Genomic DNA, 22,008 nt, shown 5'->3' with positions numbered 1-22,008 from the left:
GTGAGGGCCCTGCGAACATCTAGGGAGTGCAGCTGCTGTTCTCGTCGAGAAGCGTGCGGCTTTGGATAAAAGACTGGAAGGAAGATACCTTGGTTGACCAGGAAGGCAGACACCACCTTAGGAAGGAAGGTGGGGTGGGGTCGTAGCTATACCTTGTCCTTATGAAACACCGTATACGGTGGTTCCGATGTGAGAGCTCTAAGCTCAGATACACATCTCGCCGAGGTGATAGCTACAAGGAAGGCTGTCTTCCAGGAAAGGTACAGGAGCGAGCAGGTAGCCATGGAATCAAAGGGGGCACCCATGAGCCTGGAGAGGACCAGGTTAAGATCCCACGTAGGGGCTCCAACCCCCTGAGAAATCTAGTGACCATGGGATTGGAGAATATAGAATGCCCATTCTCACCCGGGCGGAACGCTGAAATAGCTGCCAGGTGCACTCTGATGGATATCGCCAAGCCCTGCTGTTTTAAGGACAAGAGATAGTCCAATATGACAGGAACTGACGCCCGAGGGGGGGGTCTTATGATTCCGGGCGCACCAGCAGGAAAAACGTTTCCACTTGGTTAAGTATGTGGACCTGGTAGAGGGCTTTCTGCTACCCAAAAGTACCTGCTGAACCAAGTGAGAGCAGCATCCACGCTGTGAGGTGGAGAGATTGCAGGTCGGGATGACAGAGCCGTCCGTAGTCTTGAGTGATCAGGTCTGGCCAGGGCGAGAGTGGAATCGGAGTGTCCACTGACAGCTCCAGGAGAGAGTGGTATACCAGTGCTGCCTGGGCCATGCCAGGGCGATCAAAATCAGCCGGGCTCTGTCCCTGCGCAGTTTGAGCAGGACCCTGTGGACTAGCGGGAATGGAGGAAAGGCATAGCACAGGTGAGGCTTCCACTGTATTAGGAAGGCATCCGAGAGAGAACACAGGGAGCGACCTTGGAGAGAGCAGAACACCTGGCATTTCCAATTGTCGTGAAAGGCGAATAGGTCCATCAGGGGAAAGCCCCACTTCCGGAAGACAGACTGGATGACATCTGGGTGAACCGACCACTCGTGAGCCAGGAATGATCTGCTGAGGTGGTCCGCTAAGGTGTTCTGGACTCCCGGGAGAAACGACACCACCAGATGGATTGAGTGGACTATGCAGAATTCCCACAGATGAGTGGCCTCCTGACAGGGGGGGACGACCGGGCTCCCCTCTGCTTGTTGATATAAAACATGGCCATTGTGTTGTCTGTGAGGACTGTCACGCAACAGCCTTGAATGCTAGACACACCAGGCGCACTGCTCTGAGTTCCCGTATTTTGATGTGTAGGGATAACTCTCTGCCGACCATAGTCCCCGTGTACAGAAATTCCCGAGGTGGGACCCCCATCCCAAGGATGACGTGTCTGTGACCAGGGACACGGAGGGCTGTGGGGCATGAAATGGCACCCCTTCGCACACTACTTTGGGGTCCAGCCACCAGTCTAGAGATGCTAATATTCCTGGTGGAATGGTAACTACCATGTTCAAGCTGTCCCGACTTGGTCAATAAACTGTTGATAACCAGGCTTGCAACGGACGTAGTCGTAGTCTGGCATGCCTGGTCACATACGTGCAGGATACCATGTGTTCCAGGAGGCATAGGCATGTTTTCACGGTTGAGGTCGGGAAGGTTTGCAGGCCACGGACTATGTTCGCCATGGACTGGAAGTGCGTGTCCGGCAGAAGTTCCCGGGCCAGGCCAGAGTCTAAGACTGCTCCTATGAATTCTCTCCTCTGTGTTGGTACCAGAGTAGATTTCGCGACGTTGAGCAGTAGGCCTAGTCGATCGAACATGGTAATGGTGGTCTGAACATGAGACTGCACCTGATCTCTGGAGCAACCTTGAATGAGCCAGTCGTCGAGATACGGGAACACTTGAATCCGTTGTAGATGAAGGGAAGGAGCCACAACAGCCATGCACTTTGTAAACACCCTGCGGGCCGTGGAGAGGCCAAAAGGGAGGACGGTGAATTGGAAGTGCTGCTGGTTGACCACAAAGCGGAGGTGTCCTTCAGACTCTGCAGCCTTGAGTCTGTCTTTTCAGAGAACAGATCCCAGCCATCGAAGGGTAAGTCCTGGAGAGTCTGTTGCAACTCTGGAGGTAATCCAGAGACCTGCAGCCATGAGATGCGGCGCATGGCTATGCCCGTGGCCAGGGTCCTAGCTGCCGAGTCCGCTGCGTCCAGAGAGGCTTGTAGGGAGGTTCTGGCCACTTTCTTGCCCTCCTCTACTAGAGCTCGAAACTCCTCTCTGGACTCCTGTGGGACCAACTCTTTGAATTTGGACATAGATACCCACGAAGTATAGTCATAATGGCTCAGGAGTGCCTGTTGGTTGGCCACCCTGAGTTGTAAGCCTCCCGCCGAGTACACCTTGCGCCCAAACAAGTCTAGGCGCCTAGCGTCCTTTGATTTAGGCGCAGGGGCCTTCTGGCCATGGCGTTCCTTCTCGTTGACCAAAGCCACGGCAAGGGAGCACGGCTGGGTGTGTGTGTAAAGGAACCCGTATTCCTGAGAGGGAACAAAGTACTTCCTTTCCACTCCTTTGTCCGTTGGTGGAATAGAAGCATAAATTTATTTGAGCATAAATTTGTTAGTCTCTAAGGTGCCACAAGTACTCTGTTCTTTTTGCGGATACAGACTAACACGGCTGCTACTCTGAAAGCTGTTGAGAAGGTCTCTGGTGTAGAAGGCAGTCCCAGTTCAACCACGGTGAGCCCCGGGGAGCTCACAAGCACTGGACTTGACGGCCCTTGCGGTACCGGAGTCGACGGTGCAGGAGCCGCTACTTGTCCTACGTGCTCCGGCAACGGATGTGGCTTTGGCTGCGGTGCGGGAGGCGCCGGCGGTTGGTGAGCCGACGAGCTGGAAGCGGCCGGCACCAGCTTGGGATGCTTCTTCCTTTGACTCGGAGACAGGGACCGGCGCCGTGGAGATCTGGCGCGCATCTTTCGACAAGTCTGAACGCAGTGCTGGACCAGTCAGTGCCGCAGGGGCACTCTGCACCGACGATGATGGTGCCAGGTCCCGCGAAGTGGAAGGGACCGAGCTAAGGGCTGCCTCCATGAGGAGCTGCTTCAATCTAGAGTCCCGCTCCTTTCTGGTCCTCGGCTTGAAGGCTTTGCAAATGTGGCACTTGTCCGCTTGGTGGGATTCCCACAGACACCTTAGGCAGGAGTCATGGGGGTCTCCCATCGGCACTGGCCTCAGGCAAGCCGAGCAGGGTTTGAAACCCCGAGACCCCAGCATAGGCCTAGGCACCGGGCCGGGTGAGGGGGGATGGGGGGAAAGACCCCGCTCTCTTTCAGAAAGAAATTAATCTAACTACACTAACTACTACAACTGTAAACAACTATTAACAACTACTTATCACTAATGAGAACTATTAACACGTACTAAAGACAAATGCTAGGGAGGGTGGAGAGCAGCTAGCTCCGCTCCACAGTTCCAACGACCGGAACTGAGGAGGCGCTGGGTCGGCAGGGGCATATATCCGGCGCCATAAGGGCGCCACTCCAGGGGGCGCCTCAGCCAACCCACCGAGTGTTGCTAGGGTAAAAATATTCCAAAGATCGTGCACGCGGCGCGCACACACCTAATTGGAATTGATATGACCAAGCACTTGAAGAAGAACCATATTTCCAATATTTCCTTAGTTATATTCTTGGCTTTCCAATGCACTGAAGTTATGAGATAAATTCAGACTCCAGAACACAGGCTGTTGGTAACAAATGGTGCTGACGTACAAAGCAGGAGAAAAAGAGAACTTTGTACTAACAATTTCCTTTCCTTCAAGATAGTGTGACAACTTATATGTTGTCATGCATTGAGTTCAGCCCATTCACAACAAAGAAATTATTGCACTCCCTAAAGGAGATTTAATCCCAAACCTGCAAGTCCTATACCTACCCTTCCTGCTTGGTTTTAAAAAAGTAAATTGGAGCTTCACCTGACGGAGACAGCCAATGCCTCACTCAGCGAGTAAGTCCACCTTTCGTCCTTCAATCATAGAACAGACTGACCAACACTTAAGAAATACACCCTGGATGCACTGGACTTGGCTAGTATCCACTATGAAATCTTTAGGGTTCCCAGCAAGCTAGCAATAAACCACTTTCAGTCTCACTGATCTGAAACCAAGATATTGGGCCCTCTGTAATCTGGATTCAGCCAAGAACATGGAGCAAAAATTGTATTATTGGCATAGATGGATGTTCTCTTGATGTAGATGGATGGAGGGCAGCCTTCTACTTTACCCTGGCTCTCTCTGCAACATTTAACATGATCCATCACAATATACTGCTCTGTATAAGACAGTGGTTCTCAAACTAGGGCCGCCGCTTGTTCAGTGGTTCTCAAACTAGGGCTGGTTTGTTTACCTGCCAGGTCTGCAGGTTCGACCGATTGCGGCTCCCACTGGCCGCGGTTCCCCACTCCAGGCCAATGGGGGCTTCAGGAAGGGTGGCCAGCACATTCCTCGGCCCGCGCCGCTTCCTGCAGCCCCCATTGGCCTGGAGCGGCGAACTGCAGCCAGTGGGAGCCGCGATTGGCCAAACCTGCGGATGTGGCAGGTAAACAAACCAGCCCGGCCCGCCAGGGGCTTTCCTTGAACAAGCGGTGGCCCTAGTTTGAGAACCACTGGTGTAAGATACTAATTCTTTGTCGATAATCATAACGAATCAAGAAATCATGAAGGAGAAAACATCTTGAAAGACTAACTCTTGTCTTGTCTCCTTGTAAGATCTAATCTTCAGTTCTCCTGTATAGGATGAGCATTCTTTCTTGTTGCATCTGGATTAGTTGAAAGGAGATGCAAGATTTATAGTATGTATGGTCTTTCTGGAGAATATGTGTGGAGGTAGACAAAGACTTTGTTCTACTTGAAATTCTCTGCGATTCTTGCCTGGGTTACAAAGATCAGAATCACCACTACGAAAGTAGCAACTTCTTGCTTGAAAATATAACCCACAGATGAAGCCAAAGCTGCCTTTTAACTAGTGCACTACCCACGAAGGGTCTGGCTGGAAATGTGATTGGCGCTAGCATGAATAAAACTGCCAGAGATATTTGTCATTAAAAAGCTAATTCTTTTGTCCTCGTTTGGGATAAGTTCCTCCAAACAGGCAATTGCAGTGGAAGTCTACAAGAATCTGTCTACTCGCTCAAATGTGGGGGATTTTTATGACAGCTTTTCCAGTCTGTCTGACATCTTTAAGAGGAAAAAGTCCACAGGATTATGATGGTCTTATTTTTCAACTGTGACTATGGATTCTACTTTTGGAGTCTGCACATACGGACTTTTCCATGTGGAATTTACTTACTTTCAATTAACTGCCTAATACAACTTCTGTTCTTGGCGGTGAACTCCAACTCTTCAACACCAAGATTTGGGGGTAAAGCCTGTTCTTTTCATTGCTAGCAGGAAAGTACTAGCTCACAATATGCTTAACCTTAGGATCCTTGGCTCCTATCTTACATTAAGAGTTATCCTCCTCCCTCTTTTTTTTTTTTTTTTTAAACAAAGCAAAAACAAAGAAACCCAACTTTTCGTTTCTTTTTTTTTTTGGTGCCTCTAAATTGGATAGATGGGATCCCAACAAAAGAGGTCTGGTTTCGATTCACCAGTGAACTTGACTCCTGTCATCAAACATACTTGCTTGCTATTCCTCGGCAGAAGCTGCCAATCATGCCAAATCTGCAGTGGTTTTGTGACAGACAAAACATCAATTAATGAGCGGTGTAAGACCAAGCAATTTTTCACTTTGTAAGCTAAGAAGGATGAAAGCCCACTCTCAATCACTACTAATGAAGAAGCTCAATTTGTTAAAATGAGTACAACCTGATTAAGGATGCTGAATTGCTTACTTGGCAGATATTTTTGTTTGGTATCAATTCTCAGTCATAGGCTACCTTTTTACAGTGATAACCCTCATATCCCCTACCTGTTAAGTAACAGCATGCACTGAAACAAGTAGGAATTCATCCAGAGTCTTTAACAAAATCTGATTATTTAATATAATAAATAGGACTTTTTTTTTTTAACCTAGAAAATATCTTGTGACAAGAAGGGGTCTAAAAATCAACACCACAAAACAGAGTAAAGTCTATGCAGAAATTACCTGATACAAGTGAGGGATTTTTCTCTTTTAAAGTCAAAGGCACACATATAACATTTCTGTTTAAGGGAGTAAGTCTACTTGTTGCCATTACAACATTTAAAATGTGTTATAAATTGAATTGAATACAAATTGAAAAAAAAAAAATTTTAGAACTACAAAACAATCAAAAGTATTTACCTTTTTCATTATTATAGCGAGGTGCTCCTTGTCTCTGTGGATTGGCAGCATTAACAATCTCATCTTTCCGCCTCGCTTGTGTAACATGAATGGCTTCTACATGATGTTCCAGAGTTTTGGATATATTCCCATGGACAGGAGTACCGCGAAGCCTTTCCATTTTTCCTACTAAGGTGAGCACCTAACGAATATATTGCAAACAACAAAACAATTATTTTTTTAAAATCCTCCACAAAATATAATATACCCACAAACATATAACCTGATGTTACTAATCCCTGCAGAACATTCCATGCTGTAAGTATGCTTACTCTGGCTTGTTCTCGTAACTGGTCCACAATCAAACGATCCACTCGTGAAGGGTTAGCAGGAAGTCGGGAAACAGGAGTGTTATTTGAGCTAGATACCCGCTTTCCTGGAAAGTTTCTTGCAAGATCAGCTTCAGTCTGAAGAGAAAACACATACCTTTAAAATATTTAGAACGGTGTTTCACCCTATAGCTCTTCTATTTTTTCACCACTACATGGATGCATGAGATGTGTCTGCTGTTTAAGTCTCTGGAGGACATTTAAAACAATAAGAAGTCATTATTAAATTTTAATCTGCCAACAACTGGCTGTAAAAATAAGGTACTTCCAAAAATTTCAAGTACTACTTTAAAGCATTAATCTAGAATTAACATCTGTAACCAACAAACAAAATTACCTTTAAAATGTTAACCAATCTTGGGTACAGACCTAAGTAAATAGAAGGATCTTGCACAGTCCTTGGAAGGTTAAACTCTAGCTTTGTCACACCAGATTAGAGATGTAAATTCCCAACTGCCTACTGATAACACCTTGTTAAGGGCTCACAGATAGTCAAATCCAGGAACTACTAGCAAGTACATGAGATGTCCTCAATTGCTGCAATGGTTGTGTTTGAAACTCCCAAGGATAATCCCAGGTTTAACATATTGGCTTTGAGAAGATACCAGCCCTGAAAAGTCATCCACATGGACATCAAACTCACCTATGACAATGGGCCTGGGCAAACCCCAATACAGGGCAGATAAAGATGGGACAAAGCCAGAAGAATATGTTTTAGAGTGACATCTCTCTTACATTTGAAGTCAGATATAAACAACCACCCTCTTGGCCCTCCCTCAGTGCATGCTGAACTGAGTACTATCCAAAAATAGCTAGACTAATAAAGGCCCTGGCTTTATCAACCGTCCAGGCTTTCGCAATACAAGTCATATCAGCGGCCTCTTCCACGATCCATGGATGGTGGTAACTACTGGCTACCAAACTTGCACTGAATAACATGAACCAAAGAATAGGATCCATGCCACCAGATAATATAAGACCTTTGGCCAAAGAGGGCTTGATGGTACTTGGTTAAGCAACCATGGTGTAATTTAGTTCAAGAAAATTACTGCTGAACAAGTGGTCCTAACTCCTGTATGGCTGGAAAATGAAAGGTGAACCTCAGTCTCATGCACAATTGTACGACAATTGTACGATACACTGCTTGGTATCTTCTTACGATTGTGAATACTCAAAATAGAGTGTTCAGATGGGGCTCAAAATATTTAGAGTAGAATGAAAGGTCACAATATTTCAAAAAGGCAGCAAGACTGGTTCCTTTTCACCAGTAAGATGCAGGAATTTCTACTCTACCTAGCTGTTGCTTTATAATCACCATCCTACATACAAGACTATTATGGTATATATTATTACCTTTTTCCTCTCCTTCTCCAGAGCTCTCCACTGTTCGTAACACTCCTCCAATCGAATATGAAGCTCATTAGCAGGTCCACTGCGATTTCTTGGAGGCCTATACTTGTTAAAAGGAGTTGGAAAGGCAAAATATGGCGCACTTAATTCCCCACAAAATAGGTCATTAATGAAGGGATTCAAATGGTTAAAATCGTCATAGTGAAAAAGATCAACAAGTTCTGAGAATGGAAATGGTGATGGAGGAAAAGCAAAATTATTTGCTGACGGAAATGGATGGGGATTAAATGAAGCAAAATTGGGATTTTGCTTAAAATCAGACATTAATGGGAAAGAAGGAAGAAAAGAAGGATTGATGAAATCTGACACGTTGCCACCATTTTGTTCTTGCTTCTTTCGGAACATGTTGAACTGTTGCTGATTTTGTCCTGCATACCCAGGATGGGGTATCCAATTCCTTCTACCTCTTCTTTCATCTTTATTACAGTTATCTTGGTTTTGCTTTTTGCGAAACCTATGATACTTTTCAGACTCATCAGTTACAGAATTCTGCTGTGTTAACCAGTTGTGTGACAAATTAATGGGTATTTTACGATACTGACCTTTATTAGTCAATGAATCATGCTGGGAATGTCCAATAGGTTTAATTTGTTTCTGATTTTCTGCAAAGAAATTTGAACCCCCCATGTTACTAGGAACACTATTTGATATTTGTAACCTTCCATCTTTCCTTGAATAGGGTACTGGTGACAACTGTGAGTAATAAGAGGGCTGGGTTACAGACTGATGTGTGGGAGATCCATTGGACATAGTTGAAACCCCTGAAGAGGACTGTGGGCTTGTTACTACTTGGTTTTGCTTCCTATATGCAATATCTGATGTAGATGTGGGACTTAAGATTTTACCATCCAGCCACGTATGTCCACGGTAAGGTGAATGAAAATTTCCATTTTGTAGAGCAGTTTTTACAGATAAATGATATTCAGAAGGTTTACGAGAACATTCTTTAGTATTAATATGGCTCTTACATTCAGTGTTATTACAGGTTTCCCCCAAATTGAAGCTATTATGGCCATTTTGCATGTGAGTTTCCTGTGGGTTTCTATTTGTTCCTCCAGGAAAACTATTTTCTTTAGTAAATGGTTGATTGAAAAAATATAGCGATGGGTGAATAGATGGCTGTGATTTATGAGAAGTTGTAAAATCTTCATATCTTTTAGAAAACAAATGGTTGTCCTGGAACACTTTGCCCCACGTGCCATTAGCAGGTGGACTAGACAGATCATTGGAATACTTTGCTTGTTCTTGTCTGTCATTTTTCATAAGCTTGCCTCTTGCTCTGTCAGTTTCCCAATACTCTTTCTGAATACCAGTGCCATCTTGAATTCTGCATTGAGAAGAAAAATTACTAAAATCAGAGCAGTTCTTTTCACAGTCTCCATTTAATTTCATCTTATCATAATTGCAAACATGCTGATTAAATTGTACATTCTGAAATGCTAATCCTTCTTGCTGAATGATGGCATTATTTTCAAAAGCAGAATTTTCAGGATAAATGTTCAAGATATCATCAGATGGCTGAGTATAAGGGTCAGAAGGAGAAAGCCAAGACTCTATAAGATGAAGGTCTTCAAATCCTCTGTGTAAAGTGTCCACATCAGGTGACTTTTGCAAGTGGCCTTGGTAACAGCTCTGTGTGCCAATCAGGTTTGGAAAATCTTTACTTTGTAAAGGGTGCTTCGAAGACAGACATGAGAAGTCACCATTGTTTCCAATGTCAGATGTCCACATAGGGGGAAACAATCTGGACAGAGAATTCCTGTAACAAATAGAATTGCACTTTTAGGAACGACCAAACACATTTATGTTACATTACAGCTTTGTTCAGAGTTTAGTGTTTTTTCAAAATGCAAAGCTACTACTAAGACCTTTGCTAAAGATATAATTTCAAGCAGTTCTGTCACAGAAATTAGCGATAAAAAACTACAAGTGTACTAGACTGTTGACAGCCTATAATTATTTCCTAAAGTCTATTTTTTATTGTTTTTTCTAGTCTACTTTTAATGTGTCACATTATGGTGCTTCAATCACTACTATTTGCCCTTCATAATCTTCAGAGACTTAATTATTTATTCTTTAAGAGTTTCTGTATTGACGTTTGAACTTATATAGCACTTTTCATAGAAAGATTCCATAGTATTCTAAAACAAAATTGAGCCTTACACCTCCACAAAGTTGATTCCATGTTCTGCAGTAATTCTTATTTGTTTAATTACATTTTCCTTGTTCAATAAAAGTATGTTTTTGCCCCCAGCAAGGAAACATTTATTTAAATCACTTGCTATGAGGTTTTCTAATCATTGTTTTAAATATACGCATCATCCTGCTCAATGTTTAACAATATTCGTAAGCCATCAGATACAGATTTGACTCCTGTAATAGTTGAAAATGTCTGATGGCCTCCCCTCTTAGCACTCTTCTATGACGACTACTTATGTTTTAAGATAGGGAGGATAAGAATTCAAGAGAAATAATGTACTAACAAATCGCTATCTTGATTTTTTTTTTTCCAAATACTATCTATCTAAGAGAAGTCAGCAAAGTCACTGTTATCTATATAGTCTCCACCGTTCTAATTTTTGCAGGGAGGAGGGAGAACTCAGATCCTCCTTGTGGAATTTCCCCACCAAATGTTTGGGTGCAAGAAAGAGTGCAACCCAAACAGGAGGCTGTAGGGCCTGCCAACAAATCCTACCAATTCCAAGAGATCCACATGCTCTATGTGTCTGCACTGGTTCCGGGTCTCTAGTTCTTCCCCAAGCCAACTGCCACACAGTTCCAATGGAGCCAAGCCGTCAGGTCTGGTCAAAGTTGTTCCCTAGGACCCCCAGTGCAGCGGAGATGTGAGGAAGTGTAATATAGCACTATACTATCACATTTCTGTGAGAAGCTCTTTTGGGTACCAGAAGGAAGTTGGGTAATGGAGAAAAGCTGCAACAATGTACGTTATCCTACCCTTGGGGCATCCACTTCACCCACCACATGGAGAGGTGTCTGGCATGGGGGGGATGATGGCAGAATTTCCCCTCCCAGCATATATTTTTTAGAAATGATCAGGCATGGTAAAAATAGGAGGTGTATGCCTTAAAAGCATACATTTAACCCAAGCTATTTGGTATCAAAAGACACAAAAAAGCCTTTCAAATTTTCTGCATAAATTCTGAGATAGAGGCCATTGATGGTTCACTACTTTGCATCGGCAACTCTTGACACGCTCAGTACACCTAATACTCTGTTGTCATGATAATTACCCAAAAGATGGCATGTAATAAATCATCAGAAAACTTAAAACTCACTGATCATTAATATTCTTGCATAATGTATGCACAGTTTGTGTACAAAGAGTTAATATGTGCTAGAATTATGTTCTTAAAATGAGTTTGGCAAGCAAGGCATAAGCCCAGTCTGGCCTAGACAAAGGAATGTGCATTTGCATGTCTGACCAGCCTGGTTGTCAGGCAGAGATAATGAAGGTACATTTACATGCAAGATAAACAAAGCCATCAGGACAGCAAGTGGGGAAAGATGACCAATCTCCATGGAGGATGGAAACTGCATCTCCAGGAAGCCTTCCTGCCTCTTGAAGCAGGGTCAATGAACTTTGGGAAGATATAGGGAAAAGAGAAAAAGCCATTTTGGCACCATCACTTGAGGAGCTAAAGAGGTCAGAGATCACAGAATGTTGGATCCTTCAACCAAAGCGGTTTTGAAGTCCTTGGGTATTAAGTATAGGTGAGAAACCTGCTGAGGAAACGACTGTAACTTGCAGAAATTAAGTTTTAATCTTAAAATTGTATTTGTACTCATTTGTTTGTAACCCTTTCTATCTTTACTGCTTATACTTGGTATCACTTACAACTATGGCCTTTTGTTTAATAAACTTGTTTTTACTATAAACCAATTCAGTGTTTTGATTAAAACAGAGTGTTTGTGAAACCCCAGTTAAATTAATGAGCTGTTTTCTAGGTCTTTTAAGAAGCAGTGAACTTAACTTCTGGGAGTGTTCCAGGAGAGGATGGGACACGACAGGGAAGACAGTTTGGGGGAAATTCGGGATTGAGGGCACAGGAAGAGTGTTGGGGTCACCCTGCGAAAAGTAACTTGGCAACGGAAACCAGGATGTGACCTGCATGCTTGTATGCTGGCTGTTGGTGTCACGCTTGTGAGCCACAGCAGCATAGCATTTAAGGCACCCAGAGTTACAGGGCAGGTGGTAACATAACTCCTTACTGGGAGTGCACCCTAAAGCATCACAAACTCCCTTTTTCAGTACCCAAAACACGGCTCTTCTTTATGACAATAAAAATGATGGCTCTTATCACTGTGCATTATCAATATATCATAGCTTCTCTTTATAAAGGAAGACACTCCAAAATTCACGACAGTAATAAAAGGCAGTACCTCCTTTGCTGGCGTATTCCCACAACTTTATGGACATTGTCTTTTGAATAAGCATCTCATCAGTATAGCACTCAAAGTACCATCTTATTTTCTTCTGTTACATATAAATAAATATTTTTTGCATTTGGAAAACAAAAATGGTAGAAATTTAACTTGCATGTTCCTACAATATGATTTCTATTGATCCCACTAGCAAACTTCATCAAAAGTATTATTTAGTCAGGACCCAAAAGTATGCTAGGCACCTTGAAGAACATAAATTTGGTCCCCGCTCCCAAATAGTTTACAGTCTAAAAAGACAAGACAGATGGGTGATGTGGGAAGAGATACAACACTAATGTTATGCTTCTGACGTTATCCTTTTAAGTTCATTGAAGAAAAAAATACTGATTTGCAGGACTGGCTACTATTCAGGGGTTTTTTTTGTTTTCTTAAATATTATCGTTCATAAATCCTGGAAATATATAAACAACTCAAAACATTCTGAAATGTATTTGTATGTCTAGATATTATAAAAATCTTAGGATTTTATACTGATTGATCATTGCAGCTAAATCATTTTGAATAACTGGCCTCCAACTGAAAAATTCTGCCATAGCATTTGGTACAATGCCTTTTCCACTCAACTAAAACAAATGTGGAAAGTATTATAATGGGTTTTTTTAAATAGATTTGTGTATATATAGTGTGGAAGAAACGCAGTCTTCACTCTTAGGTTGTTTGCAACATGTCAGAGACAGTTTATTCTCAAGCAATTGCAAGGGGGAGAGTGCGCAAGGACAGGAGGTCTCTGCCAGATAAACAGTTAGGGCAAGCATTTATACCTTTTGTTGCATACAATAATGATCAACAGCCGCATCTTGTTTATACGTATTCCTTCCTGATATCTTACTTTTCTCAATAGTTCCTGCTACAGTCTGCGTTCCATTCTTATCTAACACAAGGTCAAACAGCATCTCTTACAGTTTTCCCCACTCGCTTCCTGCTCGCCCAGGCCCTGCCTTAAAGTCTCGCGATATTAGAGTTAGCGTTAGCTTGACTCTTGCTCTGTTCTGTTGAAAACTAAGATGTCTGCGTCCAAATTCCCTTTATCCCTTTTCCCACTTCCACAATAGTTAAAACTCCTATAAAACCTTCCATATTTGTCTTAGTTGAATGAAAAAGGCTGCCTATGCTACAGCAAAATTCTTCATTTAGAGGCCAGTTACTCAAAATGATTTCGCTGCAATGATCAATCAGTTCAAAATCCTAAGATTTTTATAGTATCTAGAAATACAAATATATTTCAGAATGTTCTGAATTATGAGCTCTCTCTACCTTCAGCTATATCCACAGTCATACCTCCATTAATCCTCTTAATAAAACTAAAGTACCTAAGGCTAGGTCCACACTACCCGCCTGATTCGGCGGGTAGAGATCGATCTTCTGGGATCGATTTATTGCGTCTCATCTGGACGCGATAAATCGATCCCAGAAGCGCTCCCCCATCGACTGCGGAACTCCTGCTCGCCGAGAGGAGGAAGCGCTGTCGACAGGGGAGCTTGCCTGCGCCGCGTGGACCTGCAGTAAGTAAACTTAGTTCGATCTAGGAAACGTCGACTTCAGCTACGCTATTCTCGTAGCTGAAGTTGTGTTTCCTACATCGATCCCCCGCCCCAGTGTGGACCAAGCCTTAGACATCAATTTCTCTTTCCAGTTGCCATCTGCTGGTAGAAGGATGAACAGAAGACTGCCTTTTTACTTTAGTTTATTCCAAGTAAGAACTACTAACAGATGTTTCCAGTTTAATTTGATGATAGCTTATTTAAATGATATCTTAAAACTCAGTACTATGTCAGACAACACATAAGTTGTCTTGTCAAATATCTACTGTTACATAAAATATATAAAACTTAAAACTGTAAGACATACAACACCATGCAAGTTTTCAGTATAAACTTACCAATCTGTAACTGGTTCTGGCTTGTTTGGCTCCTCTAGGATGCTCGACACTAACCCAAACATATCTGGGCCACTGCCAGAGTAAGACAGATTTATCTGTGCCCTGAAAAATAAAACCCAGACAGATATGATCCTATCTTTAGGAGAAAAAACAACCAATGAAGAGAAAACACACAAAAGTTTACCTTCTGATTTCTTTAGCAGTAACATATTATAAATATAGGAGGGGGAGAAAAGGAAGCTTCCTCACCTGCCAAGAATTAATGCAATAATGTTCCTTGCAGATGAGAAGCTAAGTATTATCTTCTATCATATCTTTAAACAGTAAACACATATTTGAATAACTAGCATGTTTTAAAGCACCAGGATCCTGACCCCCGTGTGCAGATCTCTGCCTTCATGCACAAAGCATTGTTTTTGGTTTCTAGAATTTTTACAGGGGAGTGGGAAGGAGAGAAGATGGATGGATGGGATGTCATCTTCCTGCTTGTCACCTTTTCCTCCCTCTTCCCCAGAACAGCCTTCTGGGGAGATAAGAGTGGATGGGGACTGAGCAGACATGAAGTGGGTTGCAATACTTCTGTGAAGAGTGCGGGAACAACACCCAACATCCTCCAACCAGCGCTATGAAAATTACTACAAAAGGATACATAGGAATTGCGATACTGGATCAGACTTAAGGTCAATCTAATCCAGAATCCTGTCTCTGACAGTGGCCAGCACCAAATACAACAAGATGTAATAACCCTACTGTAATCTGCGCCCCCGCACTCCCAACTTTAGGTCTGATTGTTATCTATAATAGTCAGAGATTGGTTTAATGGCTATTCCACCAATTTTTAACCTAATTATAACTCTGGATATTCTTGATATCTGTGTATCCAATCCCTTTTTAAATCTTGTTAAATTTTTGCCTCAACAACTTTCTGTGGTAGCGACTGCCACAGTTTAATTACACATTGTGGGAAATATTTCTTTTTATCAGTTCTGAATTTCCTACCTTTCAATTTAATTGAAGACCTTGTTTTTCTGTTAGAAGACTGGAAGAAAAGACGGTTACTCACCGTTGTAACTGTTGTTCTTCGAGATGTGTTGCTCATATCCATTCCATTAGGTGTGTGCGCGCCGCGTGCACGATCGTCGGAAGATTTTTACCCTAGCAACACCGGCGGGTCGGCTGTGGAGCCCCCTAGAGTGGCGCCTTCATGGCGCTGAATATATACCCCAGCCGACCCGGCGCCCCCTCAGTTCCTTCTTGCCGGCTACTCCGACAGTGGGGAAGGGGGGCGGGTTTGGAATGGATATGAGCAACACATCTCGAAGAACAACAGTTACAACGGTGAGTAACCGTCTTTTCTTCTTCGAGTGCTTGCTCATATCCATTCCATTAGGTGACTCCCAAGCCCAACTTAGGTGGTGGGGTCGGAGTGAGACATTGCTGTGTGCAAAACTGCTGATCCGAAGGCAGCATCGTCCCTGGACTGCTGCACTAGTGCATAGTGTTCTGTAAACGTGTGGACTGACGACCAAACCGCAGCTCTACAAATGTCCTGGATCGGAACTTGCGCCAGGAAAGCCGTCGAGGACGCTTGGGCCCTCGTGGAGTGAGCGGTGAGGTGCGGTGCTGAGACACCTGCCAGGTCATAGCAAGTCCGGATGCAAGACGTAATCCAGGAGGATAGGCGTTGTGAGGAGACCGGTGAGCCTTTCATTCGGTCAGCTACTGCAACGAAGAGTTGCGTCGTCTTTCTAAAGGGCCTTGTGCGGTCAATGTAGAAGGCCAGGGCCCTGCGTACGTCCAGGGAATGCAAACGTTGATCCTGGCGAGAAGCATGTGGTTTAGGGTGAAAAACCGGGAGAAATATATCCTGGTTGATATGAAATGGAGAAACCACCTTAGGGAGAAAGGCAGGATGTGGGCGGAGCTGCACTTTATCCTTATGGAAAACTGTGTAAGGGGGCTCGGATGTAAGCGCCCTGAGTTCAGAAACGCGCCTTGCTGAGGTGATGGCTACGAGGAAGGCTGTCTTCCAGGATAGGTACAGAAGTGAACAGGTGGCCAGTGGCTCGAATGGAGGACCTGTGAGCTTGGAGAGAACCAGGTTGAGGTCCCACGTCGGAACGGGCTGACGTTGTTGTGGGTACATCCGGTCTAAGCCCTTGAGGAATCTAACGACCATCGGGTTAGAGAACACCGAGGACGCGAGTTCCCCTGGATGGAAGGCCGATATAGCTGCCAGGTGAACTCTAATTGAAGATATCGCCAACCCTTGCTGTTTTAGGAAGAGGAGATATTCCAAAATAAGAGGAATAGGTGCGTGCAATGGGGACGTGGCTCGTTGTTCGCACCAACAGGAGAACCGCTTCCACTTGGCCAAGTATGTGGTCCGTGTTGAGGGCTTCCTACTGCTCAGCAGAATCTGTTGGACAGAGTGAGAACACTGTTGCTCTGCCTGGGTGAACCATGGAGCAGCCACGCCGTGAGGTGGAGTGATTGCAGGTCGGGGTGACGCAGCCGGCCGTGGTTCTGCGTGATGAGATCCGGATACAACGGAAGCGGGATCGGTGTCTGAACCGAGAGTTCCAACAGCGTGGTGTACCAATGTTGTCTCGGCCACGCTGGAGCGATCAGAATCACCTGTGCCTGGTCTCTGCGCAATTTGAGCAGTACCTTGTGGACCAGAGGAAACGGAGGGAAGGCATAAAACAGGTGGTCTTTCCAGGGAAGGAGAAACGCATCCGAGAGGGAGCCCGGAGCTCGACCTTGCAGGGAGCAGAACACGTGGCACTTCCTGTTGTCTCGAGATGCAAACAGGTCTATCTGGGGAAACCCCCACTTCTGGAAGACGGAATGTATGATGTCCGGACGGATAGACCACTCGTGCGTTTGAAAGGACCTGCTGAGTCGGTCCGCTAAAGTGTTCTGGACTCCAGGGAGGAACGATGCCGTGAGATGGATTGAGTGGGCGATGCAGAAGTCCCACAGGCGAATGGCCTCTTGGCATAGAATTGACGAACGTGCTCCTCCTTGCTTGTTGATGTAAAACATGGCCGTGGTGTTGTCGGTGAGAACTAACACACAGCGGCCACGTAGGAGATTGAGAAATGCCTGGCACGCCAGGCGCACCGCCATCAGTTCCCGAACATTGATGTGTAGGGCTAGCTGAGGTGCAGTCCACAGGCCCTGGGTATGGTGCTCGTTGAGATGGGCGCCCCAACCCAGAGATGAAGCGTCTGTGACCAGGTGCAGAGAGGGTTGTGGGGCGTGAAACGGCATCCCCTCGCAAACCACATTGTGATCTAGCCACCATGTGAGGGAGGTCAGGACCGAGTTCGGGATTGTGACCACCATATTCAGGCTGTCCCGATGTGGGCGGTATATTGATGACACCCAGGTCTGGAGTGGGCGAAGCCGAAGTCTGGCATGCCTGGTTACGTACGTGCATGAAGCCATGTGACCCAGGAGGGTAAGGCACGACCTCACCGTGGTAGTTGGGAAGGCCTTGAGTCCCTGGATGAGGCTCGTGATGGTGCAAAAGCGATTGTCTGGAAGGATGGCTTGTGCGCGTCTGGAGTCTAGAACCGCACCGATGAATTCTATTCTCTGGGTAGGTTCTAGAGTGGATTTGTCCTTGTTGAGTAGGATACCCAACTTGTTGAATGTGCGCACTATTATGTGGACGTGATCGCGAACTTGTTCCTTGGTGCGACCGCGTACCAGCCAGTCGTCTAGGTACGGGAACACCTGTATCCCTTGCCGACGAAGGTACGCTGCCACGACAGCCATACATTTCGTGAAGACCCGTGGGGCCGAAGATAGTCCGAAGGGAAGGACTGCAAATTGGTAGTGCACCCTGTTTACCACGAATCGGAGGAAGCGTCTGTGAGGCGGGTAAATAGCAATGTGAAAGTATGCGTCTTTCATGTCGAGGGCGGCAAACCAGTCTCCAGGATCGAGGGAAGGGATAATGGCCCCCAGAGAGACCATGCGGAACTTCAACTTTACTACGAATTTGTTGAGTCCGCGCAAGTCCAAGATGGGTCGCAGACCTCCTTTGGACTTGGGGATGAGGAAATAACGGGAATAGAATCCCCTGCCCCTTAATTCCACTGGAACCTCCTCTATGGCCCCCATAGCGAGGAGCGTAGAAACTTCCTGTATAAGAAGTTGCTCGTGAGAAGGGTCCCTGAAGAGGGACGGGGAAGGGGGGGAGGAGGGGGGGATAGAAGAAAACTGGATAGCGTATCCCCTCTCCACCGTGCGGAGGACCCAACGGTCCGAAGTTATAAGGGACCAAGCACGGTGGAAGTGGGAGAGGCGATCCCGAAAGGAGGGGGCTGGATCCTGGGGGATGACTGGGGCGCCGTCCTCGACCGCACCTTCAAAAGTTCTGCCTGGGGCCTGAAGGTGGTCGAGGTGGCCCCTGGTTCTGGCCGGGTTGAGGGCCGGTCCACCTTCTTCTACCACCTCGCCCTCGCCTCCGGGCCGAGTCCTGTCTCTGACGAGGCGGGGGGGGGGGGTAGAAGCGCTGAGGCTGCGGCCTAAATGGCCTGCGCTGGGGGCCCACAACATGCATCCCCAGGGAGCGCATGATTGTTCTCGAGTCCTTGAGGCTCTGCAGGCGAGAGTCCGTCTTATCTGAGAACAATCCATGACCCTCAAAAGGCAGATCTTGTAGGGTTTGCTGCAGCTCCGGAGGCAAACCCGAAACCTGAAGCCAGGAGATCCTGCGCATAGCGATACCCGAAGCCAGGGTCCTCGCCGCTGAGTCTGCAATGTCCAAGGAGGCCTGCAAGGAGGTCCGAGCCACCTTCTTGCCCTCCTCTACCATGGCTCCAAACTCTTCCCTGGACTCTTGGGGAATCAACTCCTTAAACTTCCCCATAGAGTTCCAGGAGTTGAAATTGTAGCGGCTCAGTAGCGCCTGTTGGTTCGCCGCTCTAAGTTGTAGCCCTCCGGCTGAGTAAACCTTACGGCCAAACAGGTCGAGCCGCTTAGCCTCTTTTGATTTAGGCGCTGCAGCCTGCTGGCCGTGGCGCTCTCGTGCATTCACTGATTCCACCACCAGTGAGCACGGTTGGGGGTGGGTATACAAGTACCCATAGTCCTTAGAGGGGACAAAGTATTTTCTTTCCACCCCTCTCGCTGTGGGTGGAATGGAGGCAGGAGTTTGCCATATCGTATCCGCATTCGTTTGGATCGTGCGGATCAGAGGTAACGCCACCCTCGATGGGGCATCTGCTCCAAGGATGTTCACGATCGGGTCGTGCACCTCCACTATCTCCTCCGCCTGCAGGTCCATATTACGGGCCATCCTACGCAGGAGATCCTGGTGAGCCCGAAGATCTATCGGAGGGGGACCCGTACATGAAGTGCCCGCCACTGCCTCGTCCGGAGAGGAGGAAGAGGATGCCTCCGGTGGTACCGGATCCAAGGGGGGGTCCTGATCCCCTTGCTCTTGGGCCGGGGCATCACCTGCACTTGGGTCCCTGGTGTCGGGTGGCGTGGACACCAAAGCCTCCATGCCTCCTGGCGGAGGCCGAGAGATGGTGGATTCTGGGGCCCTTCTGACCGAGTGACCCGAGCGAGAGGTCGATGGTATTGGAGCCCCTTGCTCTTGGTGGTACGCCCACGGGGTCCAAAACGACCAGTGAGATGGTCCATGAGAGTGGTCCTCTGCCATCTCTTGCCAGTGGCCGAAATTTTGTTCCTCGGCGTGCCCTTGAGGGGGGTATGCCGATCTCGACAGGTCCTCCGAGGAACGAGACACCGATCTAGACGGCCATGGCGGTGCCGAGAGAGATGAAACCATCCCGGTGGGCTGCGGTGCCGCACGGTGCCGGTCCGGAGATGATCTATCTCTGCGCGGTGCCGGCGATCGGTGCCGGGACCGCGACCGGTGCCGATGACCTCGTCGGTGCCGGGAGTCGGATCTGGACCTCGACGAGGACCTGGAGTATGCCCGGTGCCGGGAGCGACCCCTCGACGTCGAGCGTCGACCGTAGCGGTGCCGAGAACTACGTCTCGACGTTGATCGGTGCCGACGATCATATCGGTGCCGAGACGAAGAGCGGTGCCGCGAAGAAGATCTTGGCCGCGAGTACGACCGGTGCCGAGACGATATTCGGTGCCGGGACTGCGAGCGGCGTGGGGACCTGCTTCGGGACCTGGATCGGTGCCGAGGTTCCAGCCCTTGTGATGGCGGGCGCATCAAGGCAGGTTTCCCCCTCGACTGGACCGGGCGAGTCAACGGTGCAGTCGGTGCCGGTGGTTGAGGCGGTGCCGGCTCCGTGAGAGCTATTAAGTCTCTCGCCGCCGCGAAGGCCTCTGGAGTCGACGGGAGGCACTGTATCACCGCCGGCCTGGGGGGAGACGCTATTTGCACCGGACTCAACGGCCTCGGCGCCGGAGTCGACGGTGCCGGAGGCACCTGTTTTCGTTGCTCCACCGGTGGACGCGGCTCTACCCCCGACACTGGGGGAGCTGGCGTCTTCGGCACTGATGTCCCCGTCTTATGGGCTTTTTTATGCCCTGGGGATAAGGACCGGCGCCGAGGCACTTGCTGTGTCTGCGGTGCCGACGAGGTCCGGTGCCGGGGAGGCTTGTCTGACGCCACTCGCGTGGTCGTCGCAGCCGGTGCCGCCGGGGCACTGCGCACCGAGGTGCTAGGTGCCGGGGCCTTGCTCGTGGAAGGAGCGTCCGGGCTAAGAGCCGCCTCCATCAGAAGTTGCCTGAGCCGAAAGTCCCGCTCCTTCTTGGTTCTCGGACGGAAGGCCTTACAGATTTTACACTTGTCTGTCTGGTGTGACTCTCCCAGGCACTTCAGACAGGATTCGTGCGGGTCGCTCGTGGGCATAGGTTTAGCGCAGGAGGCGCACAGCTTGAAGCCGGGAGCGTTGGGCATGAGCCCGGCCCCGCGGCCGGGGGAGAAAGGGGGGAGACGACCCCCTTAATCCCCTGGACTATTTAGAACAACTTTAAAACTACTTAACTAACTTACAACAAACTCTAAGACTATAACTATAACTACAACTATGATACAACAAGATAAGCTAGGGAAAGTGGAGAACAGCTAAGCAGCGCTCCACAGTTCCAACGACCGTCAGGGGCGGTAAGAAGGAACTGAGGGGGCGCCGGGTCGGCTGGGGTATATATTCAGCGCCATGAAGGCGCCACTCTAGGGGGCTCCACAGCCGACCCGCCGGTGTTGCTAGGGTAAAAATCTTCCGACGATCGTGCACGCGGCGCGCACACACCTAATGGAATGGATATGAGCAAGCACTCGAAGAACAACACAAGTGTCCTATCTACCTTCACTACTGAATGTATTATTTTATATACTTTTATTATGACCCCTTTTATTTATCTTCTTTCTAAGGTAAACAATCGCAATCTTCTCAAGCTCTTTATATGAGATTTTTGCAATGTCCTCGATCATTCTTGTCACCCCTCTCTGACCCCCCCCTCTAGGTCTGCAATATCATTTTGGAGAAGAGGTGACCAGTGCTGCACACAGTATTCCACATGAAGCCAGACCACTGATTTATATAAAGACATTATAATATCCTCTGT

At 47.0% G+C, this 22,008-nt stretch overlaps 1 protein-coding gene across 11 annotated transcripts in view; it reads right to left on the bottom strand.

The window, feature by feature from the left end:
- Window positions 1-22,008, bottom strand: part of LOC101949626 (meiosis-specific coiled-coil domain-containing protein MEIOC-like) — a 64,445-nt gene that overhangs the window by 5,412 nt on the left and 37,025 nt on the right. For all 11 annotated transcript variants that reach the window (XM_065582643.1, XM_005286298.3, XM_008170711.4 and 8 more), the window contains 4 exons: window positions 14,437-14,538; window positions 8,037-9,852; window positions 6,627-6,761; window positions 6,316-6,496 (listed from right to left, as the gene is read on the bottom strand). In XM_065582643.1, the coding sequence (XP_065438715.1) occupies window positions 6,316-6,496; window positions 6,627-6,761; window positions 8,037-9,852; window positions 14,437-14,538 (2,234 nt within the window). The remainder of the gene's footprint in view (window positions 1-6,315; window positions 6,497-6,626; window positions 6,762-8,036; window positions 9,853-14,436; window positions 14,539-22,008) is intronic.

The sequence above is a fragment of the Chrysemys picta genome, chromosome 2 (genome assembly GCF_011386835.1).
Source record: "Chrysemys picta bellii isolate R12L10 chromosome 2, ASM1138683v2, whole genome shotgun sequence".
NCBI lineage: Eukaryota > Metazoa > Chordata > Testudines > Emydidae > Chrysemys > Chrysemys picta.
This window is presented reverse-complemented; position numbering and strand designations above follow the sequence as displayed.